Genomic DNA, 9,522 nt, shown 5'->3' with positions numbered 1-9,522 from the left:
TGTGTGCTAGCCTGGCCCTCCTGGCCTGTTCTGTGTGCTAGCCTGGCCCTCCTGCCTGTAGGGCATATTCTGGGTGCTAGCCTGGCCCTCCTGCCTGTAGGGCATATTCTGTGTGCTAGCCTGGCCCTCCTGCCTGTAGGGCATAGTTCTGTGTGCTAGCTGGCCCTCCTGCCTGTAGGGCTATTTTGTGTGCTAGCCTGGCCCTCCTGCCTGTAGGGCATATTCTGTGTGCTAGCCTGGCTCTCCTGCCGTGTAGGCATTCTTGTGTGCTAGCCTGGCTCTCCTGCCTGTAGTGCATATTCTGTGTGCCAGCCTGGCATAGCCCTCCTGCCTATGGGGCCTGTTAGCCTGGCCTGCCCGTGTGTGCTGCCTGGCCTGCCTGGCCTGTTCTGTGTGCTAGCCTGCTGAAGCTGGTCTGTGTATTACCTGGCCTGGCTGGCCTGTTCTGTGTGCTAGCCTGGCCTGAATGGCCTGTTCTGTGTACTAGCCTGCCCTCCTGGCCTGTTCTGTTGCTAGGCTGGCCTCCTGGCCTGTTCTGTGTTGCTAGCCTGGCCCTCCTGGCCTGTTTCTGTGTGCTAGCCTGGCCCTCCTGCCTGTAGGGCATATCTGTGTGCAGGCCTGGCCCGCCTGTCTGTAGGGCATATTCTGTGTGCTAGCCTGGCCCTCCTGCCTGTAGGGCATATTCTGTGTGCTAGCCTGGCCTCCTGCTGTAGGCATACTTCGGTGCTAGCTGGCCCTCCTGCCTGTAGGGCATATTCGTGTGCTAGCCTGGCCCTCCTGCCTGTAGGGCATATTCTGTGTGCTAGCCTGGCCCTCCTGCCTGTAGGGCATATTCTGTGTGCTAGCCTGGCTCTCCTGCCTGTAGGGCATATTTGTGTGCTAGCCTGCGCTCCTGCCTGTAGTGCATATTCTGTGTGCCAGCCTGGCATAGCCCTCCTGCCTATCGGCCTTGTTAGCCTGGCCTGCCCGTGTGTGCTAGCCTGGCCTGCCTGGCCTGTTCTGTGTTGCTAGCCTGCCTGAATGGCCTGGTCTGTGTGCTAGCCTGGCCTGGCTGGCCTGTTCTGTGTGCTAGCCTGGCCTGAATGCCTGTTCTGTGTACTAGCCTGGCCCTCTGCCTGTTTCTGTGTGCTAGCCTGGCCCTCCTGCCTGTGTTCTGTGTGCTAGCCTGGCCCCCTGGCCTGTTCTTTGTCTAGCCTGGCCCTCCGCCTGTAGGGCATATTCTGTGTGCTAGCCTGGCCTCCTGCCTGTAGGGCATATTCTGTGTGCTAGCCTGGCCCTCCTGCCTGTAGGCATATTCTGTGTGCTAGCCTGGCCTCCTGCCTGTAGGGCATATTCTGTGTGCTAGCCTGGCCCTCCTGCCTGTAGGGCATATTCTGTGTGCTAGCCTGGCCCTCCTGCCTGTAGGGCATATTCTGTGTGCTAGCCTGGCCCTCCTGCCTGTAGGCTATTCTGTGTGCTAGCCTGGCCCTCCTGCCTGTAGGCATATTCTGTGTGCTAGCCTGGCCCTCCTGCCTGTAGGCATATTCTGTGTGCTAGCCTGGCTCTCCTGCCTGTAGGGCATATCTGTGTGCTAGCCTGGCCTCCTGCCTGTAGTGCATATTCTGTGTGCCAGCCTGGCATAGCCCTCCTGCCTATCGTGGCCTGTTAGCCTGGCCTGCCCGTGTGTGCTAGCCTGGCCTGCCTGCCTGTTCTGTGTGCTAGCCTGGCCTATGCCGGTCTGGTGTGCTAGCCGGGCCTGGCTGGCCTGTTCTGTGTGCTAGCCTGGCCTCCTGCCTGTAGGCATATTCTGTGTGCTAGCCTGGCCCTCCTGGCTGTAGGGCATATTCGGTGTGCTAGCCTGGCCCTCCTGCCTGTAGGGCATATTCGGTGTGCTAGCCTGGCCCTGCCTGCCTGTAGGGCATATTCTGTGTGCTAGCCTGGCCTCCTGCCTGTAGGGCATATTCTGTGTGCTAGCCTGGCCCCCTGCCTGTAGGGCATATTCTGTTGTGCTAGCCTGGCCCTCTCTGCCTGTAGGCATATTCTGTGTGCTAGCCTGGCCCCTGGCCTGTTCTGTGTGCTAGCCTGGCCCTCCGGGCTGTTCTGTGTGCTAGCCTGCCCTCCTGCCTGTTCTGTGTGCTAGCCTGGCCCTCCTGGCCTGTTCTGTGTGCTAGCCTGGCCCTCCTGGCCTGTTCTGTGTGCTAGCTGGCCCTCCTGGCTGTTCTGTGTGCTAGCCTGGCCTCCCGCCTGTTCTGTGTGCTAGCCTGGCCTCCTGCTGTTCTGTGTGCTAGCCTGGCCCTCTGGCTGTTCTGGTGCTAGCCTGGCCCTCCTGCTGTAGGGCATATTCTGTGTGCTAGCCTGGCCCTCCTGCCTGTAGGCATATTCTGTGTGCTAGCCTGGCCCTCCTGCCTGTAGGGCATATTCTGTGTGCTAGCCTGGCCCTCCTGCCTGTAGGGCATATTCTGTGTGCTAGCCTGGCTCTCCTGCCTGTAGGGCATATTCTGTGTGCTAGCCTGGCTCTCCTGCCTGGAGTGCATATTCTGTGTGCCAGCCTGGCATAGCCCTCCTGCCTATGGGGCCTGTTAGCCTGGCCTGCCTGGTGTGCTAGCCTGGCCTGCCTGGCCTGTTCTGTGTGCTAGCCTGGCCTGAATGGCCTGGTCTGTGTGCTAGCCTGGCCTGGCTGGCCTGTTCTGTGTGCTAGCCTGGCCTGAATGGCCTGTTCTGTGTACTAGCCTGGCCCCTCCTGGCCTGTTCTGTGTGGCTAGCCTGGCCCTCCTGGCCTGTTCTGTGTGCTAGCCTGGCCCTCCTGGCCTGTTCTGTGTGCTAGCCTGGCCCTCCTGCCTGTAGGGCAATTCTGTGCTAGCCTGGCCCTCCTGCCTGTAGGGCATATTCTGTGTGTGCTAGCCTGGCCCTCCTGCCTGTAGGGCATATCTGTGTGCTAGCCTGGCCCTCCTGCCTGTAGGGCATATTCTGTGTGCTAGCCTGGCCCTCCTGCCTGTAGGGCATATTCTGTGTGCTAGCCTGGCTCTCCTGCCTGTCTAGGGCATATTCTGTGTGCTAGCCTGGCTCTCCTGCCTGTAGTGCATATTCTGTGTGCCAGGCCTGGCATAGCCCTCCTGCCTATGGGGCCTGTTAGCCTGGCCTGCCCGTGTGTGCTAGCCTGGCCTGCCTGGCCTGTTCTGTGTGCTAGCCTGCCTGAATGGCTGGTCTGTGTTTAGCCTGGCCTGGCTGGCCTGTTCTGTGTGCTAGCCTGGCCTGAATGGCCTGTTCTGTGTACTTAGCCTGGCCCTCCTGGCCTGTTCTGTTGCTAGCCTGGCCCTCCTGGCCTCCTGTTCTGTGTGCTAGCCTGGCCCTCCTGGGCCTGTTCTGTGTGCTAGCCTGGCCCTCCTGCCTGTAGGGCATATTCTGTGTGCTAGCCTGGCCCTCCTGCTGTAGGGCATACTTGCTGTGCAGCCTGGCCCTCCTGCCTGTAGGGCATATTCTGTGTGCTGCCTGGCCCTCCTGCCTGTAGGGCATATTCGTGTTGTGCTAGCCTGGCCCTCCTTGCCTGTAGGGCATATTCGGTGTGCTAGCCTGGCCCTCCTGCCTGTAGGGCATATTCTGTGTGCTAGCCTGGCCCTCCTGCCTGTAGGGCATATTCTGTGTGCTAGCCTGGCTCTCCTGCCTGTAGGGGCATATTCTGTGTGTGCTAGCCTGGCTCTCCTGCCTGTAGTGCATATTCTGTTGTGCCAGCCTGGCATAGCCCTCCTGCCTATCGGGCCTGTTAGCCTGGCCTGCCCGTGTGTGCTAGCCTGGCCTGCCTGGCCTGTTCTGTGTTGCTAGCCTGGCCTGAATGGCCTGGTCTGTGTGCTAGCCTGGCCTGGCTGGCCTGTTCTGTGTGCTAGCTGGCCTGAATGGCCTGTTCTGTGTACTAGCCTGGCCCTCCTGGCCTGTTCTGTGTGCTAGCCTGGCCCTCCTGGCCTGTTCTGTGTGCTAGCCTGGCCCTCCTGGCCTGTTCTGTGTGCTAGCCTGGCCCTCCTGCCTGTAGGGCATATTCTGTGTGCTAGCCTGGCCTCTCCTGCCTGTAGGGCATATTCTGTGTGCTAGCCTGGCCCTCCTGCCTGTAGGGATTCTGTGTGCTAGCCTGGCCCTCCTGCCTGTAGGGCATATTCTGTGTGCTAGCCTGGCCCTCCTGCCTGTAGGGCATATTCTGTGTGCTAGCCTGGCCTCCTGCCTGTAGGGCATATTCTGTGTGCTAGCCTGGCCCTCCTGCCTGTAGGGCATATTCTGTGTGCTAGCCTGGCCCTCCTGCCTGTAGGGATATTCTGTGTGCTAGCCTGGCCCTCCTGCCTGTAGGGCATATTCTGTGTGCTAGCCTGGCTCTCCCTGCCTGTAGGGCATATTCTGTGTGCTAGCCTGGCTCTCCTGCCTGTAGTGCATATTCTGTGTGCCAGCCTGGCATAGCCCTCCTGCCTATGGGGCCTGTTAGCCTGGCCTGCCCGTGTGTGCTAGCCTGGCCTGCCTGGCCTGTTCTGTGTGCTTAGCCTGGCCTGAATGGCCTGGTCTGTGTGCTAGCTTGGCCTGGCTGGGCTGTTCTGTGTGCTAGCCTGGCCCTCCTGGCCTGTAGGGCATATTCTGTGTGCTAGCCTGGCCCTCCTGGCTGTAGGGCATATTCGTGTGTGCTAGCCTGGCCCTCCTGCCTGTAGGGCATATTCGGTGTGCTAGCCTGGCCCTCCTGCCTGTAGGGCATATTCTGTGTGCTAGCCTGGCCCTCCTGCCTGTAGGCATATTCTGTGTGCTAGCCTGGCTCTCCTGCCTGTAGGCATATTCTGTGTGCTAGCCTGGCCCTCCTGCCTGTAGGGCATATTATGTGTCTAGCCTGGCCCTCCTGCCTGTAGGCATATTCTGTGTGCTAGCCTGGCCCTCCTGTCTGTAGGGCATATTCTGTGTGCTAGCCTGGCCCTCCTGCCTGTAGTGCATATTCTGTGTGCTAGTCTGGCATAGCCCTCCTGCCTATGGGGCCTGTTAGCTTGGCCTGCCTGTGTGTGCTAGCCTGGCCTGCCTGTCTGTTCTGTGTGCTAGCCTGGCCTGAATGGCCTGGTCTGTGTGCTAGCCTGGCCTGCCTGGCCRGTTGTGTGCTAGCCTGGCCTGCCTGGCCTGGTCTGTGTGCTAACCTGGCCTGCCTGGCCTGGTCTGTGTGCTAACCTGGACTGCCTACCTGTTCTGTGTGTTAACCTGGCTTACCTGCCTGTTCAGTGTACTAACCTGGCCCGGCTGCCTGTTCTGTATGCTAGCCTGGCCTGGCCCTCCTGCCTGCAAGGCCTTTTAAGCCTCATATGGCTCCTGGCTGTGGTGACAGCAATTAAATGCACTGTTGCTGGCAGGCTATTGGTGTGGTATTATGACTTATCCACCTCTCTAGGCTGTATTCCAAATGGTAACCTATTCCCTATATTGTAATACTCTTGACCAGGCTGTTATTTTGGACACAATCAATGGAAATTAGATTCTGAGACTGTAAGGGCAGCTTCACCAACACCGGAATCTGAATATATGTAAATGTTTACCTCACAAAGGACCTCCACATCTCAACAAACTGTGAAGTTAAACCGCACTACCAGAGTGTAAATGAGTTGGAGTAATAGGACATTATCAGAAGTTGTAACAACATTATTACAATGACCAAATAACTGCTAGTATCTGAACGGATAATGTAGGGGCCTAGCTAAAGGCTGTGCAAACATGTTGTACTAGCGTTATCAGATTAGATAAAACCAGATGAAAGGACAGGATCTTCACAGCCTCACAACCCTGTCCTGTAGATGCGATCCTACGCCTGTTTGCACACCCTGTATGGGACAGAGGACACACTCCATGGTGAAGGCCCGAYATTAGACTCAGTGTGTTGTGTCAGTTTTCTGCTATGTCAACACTTCTCTCCATCTCTCCCCATGGCTCGCCTTCTGCCACCTCCAGGCTAGTACTGTCTGCATTCCAGATGGCATCCTATTCCCTTTATAGTGCACTACTTTTGACCAGAGCCCTGGTCAAAACTAGTGCACTATTTAGGGAGTAGGGTGCTATTTAAGATGGTGACATATGCAGTTGGCACACAATATGCTGCTAAAGAACAGTGTCCAGAGAGCGCATACATTACATTTCAGTGACGACGCAAGGCACAGCTAGTGTTCAGCTAGCCATGCGTATAGTCTACAGTACATCACATCATGATGAGCTAGCCATGCGTATAGTCTACAGTACGTCACGTCCTGATGAGCTAGCCATGCGTATAGTCTACAGTACGTCACACCTTGATGAGCTAGCCATGCGTATAGTCTACAGTACGTCACACCTTGATGAGCTAGCCATGCGTTATAGTCTACAGTACGTCACACCTTGATGAGCCAGCCATGTGTATAGTCTACAGTACGTCACATCCTGATGAGCTAGCCATGTGTATAGTCTACAGTATGTCACACCTTGATGAGCTAGCCATGTGTATAGTCTACAGTACGTCACGTCCTGATGAGCTAGCCATGTGTATAGTCTACAGTACATCACATCCTACAGTTCTGAAGCCATAGACTTACAGTACACCTCTGGACTCGTTGGTTTTGACTTGACATATCCTTAAAATGTTATTTTTCTGCTTAAAATGTGGCAAGATGCCAAGGTGTCGGTCTTACAAACATGTCATGGTAGGTGTACCATTATCACAAAAACCCAACAAAAAAACCTTCAACCTTCATCTGAGTGGCACAGCGGTCTAAGGCACTGCATCTCAATGCTAGAGGCGTCACTACAGACACCCTGGTTTGAATCCAGGCTGTATCACAACCGGCTGTGATTGGGAGTCCCATAGGGCGGAGCACAATTAGCCTTGCGTCATCCGTGTTTGGCCAGTGTAGGCCGTCATTGTAAATAAGAATCTGTTAACTGACTTGCCTAGATGAATAAAGTTTAAAAATATATATATAATTATAATAGCTTGGTTAATGTAAGCAGCATTGTGCTATTACAACCAGACTTGAGCATTGGAAATCTCATCCCATTCCTAGTGCAGATACTCAGACTCTCTAAGTACCCTTTCATTCATTTTACAGGCAAGAGGGATTGCCTGCTAACAGCTTAGCTTCCTCCACTGTCCGACTGCCCCATACTGGGCTCAAACCAGTGATCCTCTGCTTCTCAACGCACGTGACCGCCCTCCTTGATAACATTCCAACGGCTTGAGCCACTCAACATTTACCGATTGGATAGCTCCATCCGTGACATTTCAAGATAGCTGTGGAGCGATCATAATGTTCGTTCTTAACTCCGTTACACTTGCAGAACAAATAAAATGTTGAAAATAATGTGTATAAGCAATGTCAGAAAAAGCTAATTTGACCTCTTCAATATCCAGAGAAAAGATCAAAACAAGATGGGCGCTAAAAAATGTAATCATCCAATCTCTATGAACGGCCACACAACCTGAACCTGAACCACCATTACCAAATAAATAGCACTTACCTTAGTGAAGGGTAGTTGATCTTTGCACTGTTGCCCTGAGTGATTAAAGGAAAGTCCAAAATGTCTACTCTATGTGTGTTTTAGATCCAAATCATGTTCAAACGTGTGTAATGTACCTAGATATAAAATCACAGTGAAAAATATTGATGTACTGCAGGCAATGGAAAGATAGATCCAAATCACCGATATCTGAAATGGTTCCTCATAGATTTGATGAATTTATGGATATGGTGTCTACTTACCTGTACAAACTAATTTGATTTAACTTTCAATATTCATTGTATCATGCTCATTTATCTTCATAAACACACCTCTTACCTGGCTTACTTAGACAGTAATGCTACAGTGTTCAGCCAGGTCACCCGTGATGCAAGTCAGTATTTGACGTCCATCCATGTCTGAGGACGTTGGGAGATGACGTGTAAACCGGCCACTAAGGGCAACAGTGAGCTCTTTTACCTTCAAGTAGGTTTAGTAAGCATCTGCCTCTAGTGCGTAAGGTTGCATGTTCAAATTCAGCAATAAAGAGTTGTTTTTTATATTTTTGTTTTAAGCCTATCCCAAGGTTAATGCCTGAACTTAACCTTAACCTTAAAAATGTGACGATAATGTCTGAACTTTACCTTAAACACTTGATTTGATAAACGGTGAATTCTGCCATGAGACTGTGAGAACTTGTTGACAATTTCACAGGTGATTACAGGTGATAACATGAAAATAATTTATTTCGAATAGGAATGGAATTTCACAGTCCCACAATTCCTATAGTGTCAAAGGTTATGCCTTCAAACTCATTTATGCCTAAAATAGACATATCCCTACAGATACTCATAACTTACTGAATGATCATTCATATTTTCACCCACATATAAATTTTCACCCACAAAATCTACAAGCTGCTGAGATATGAACATTGTCTTTCATTGACGTCTGTCAATCCAGCTCACGCGGCAGGACATGTCACATAACATAACTCCTATGGATGAAACAAACAAACCAAACGGTGACTTTCTCTTTACACCTGCTTGTCTTGAATGATCCAATGATCCAACGGTTAAGGAATCAAATGAACAAAGCAAAGCTGTTTACCTGGAATGCTCAGTAGGGACCTTCGAAGCCAACCTTCTCTTTCCCTCAGCCCTGGGTAGGAGAGGCAAACGGGAAGAGATCAGAGGTCCACTTACCCTCTGAGGAGAGCGGCACAGCAGCCCAGCCAGCCAGGATAAGGTGCTGCCCAGCCCATGGGGTGCCCAGCCCATTGCCCGCTGCCCACAACACTCAGGTTGGTCAGACACTGGGGCCAGATATAGCCTTTAACTCATCACACCCCATTACCCATCAATATGTTCAATGTTGAAAAAGATTAAGCATTACCGGTGTTCTGGGCTGCACTGGCATTAGGTACAAGCAGAGTGGAGTGGACATCACATATCCCCCCTTTGTGAATGTCTTTATGGTTTTAATGCATCAAGCAGAAATTAAACAATCCACTCCTCATCGAAAAGTGTGAGCTGACAGCAAAGTAAAAGCAGAAACCTACCTTGGGTACCGTGACACACATACATTTTAAATAGTAGCAACATAAAGCAATGTAATAATGCTCATGACTTTACATGCTTAATGAAATCAGCATATAACGCCACAGACAGTGAACTTGAGACTGTCATGTGACTACCATATAAGGCCACAGACAGCAGATTTGAGACAGTCGTGACTACATGGAGTTTGAGGAAGTAAAGTGTGGAGAGTACCTTTACTACCTAGGATAGTTGATGGAATGTTCCATGGTAGAACGCAGTTTCCAGACAAGAGGAGGAAGAGAGGAAGGAAAGACAGCCATAAGTGTCATGGTCATACTGACAGACAGGGAAGAAGGACCAAAGAACACAGAGTGGGTGCATCCCAAATTGAACCCTTTTCCCTATATAGGGTTCTGGTCAAAATAAGTGCACTATATAGGGAATAAGGTGCCATTGGGGACACACAGAGAGGCACAATGGGATGAATATCATATCCAAGATGAGGTATGAGAATGAAGAAAGGATGGCATGATGG

The 9,522-nt window shown here is 52.4% G+C and overlaps 1 protein-coding gene and 1 long non-coding RNA gene across 2 annotated transcripts in view; both read right to left on the bottom strand.

Moving 5' to 3' along the window:
* The window catches only part of LOC139029192 (uncharacterized), a 1,029,896-nt gene that overhangs the window by 738,754 nt on the left and 281,620 nt on the right, over window positions 1-9,522 (bottom strand). The window lies entirely within an intron of this gene.
* The window catches only part of LOC111978019 (neurexin-1a-like), a 347,413-nt gene that overhangs the window by 268,181 nt on the left and 69,710 nt on the right, over window positions 1-9,522 (bottom strand). Inside the window, exon 4 of the mRNA XM_070448207.1 lies at window positions 8,557-8,607. Coding sequence (XP_070304308.1) covers window positions 8,557-8,607 — 51 coding nt within the window. The remainder of the gene's footprint in view (window positions 1-8,556; window positions 8,608-9,522) is intronic.

Source organism: Salvelinus sp. IW2-2015, linkage group LG18 (assembly GCF_002910315.2).
Source record: "Salvelinus sp. IW2-2015 linkage group LG18, ASM291031v2, whole genome shotgun sequence".
Lineage (NCBI taxonomy): Eukaryota > Metazoa > Chordata > Actinopteri > Salmoniformes > Salmonidae > Salvelinus > Salvelinus sp. IW2-2015.
Note: the sequence above shows the minus strand (reverse complement) of the source record. Positions and strands in the feature narration are given on the sequence as shown.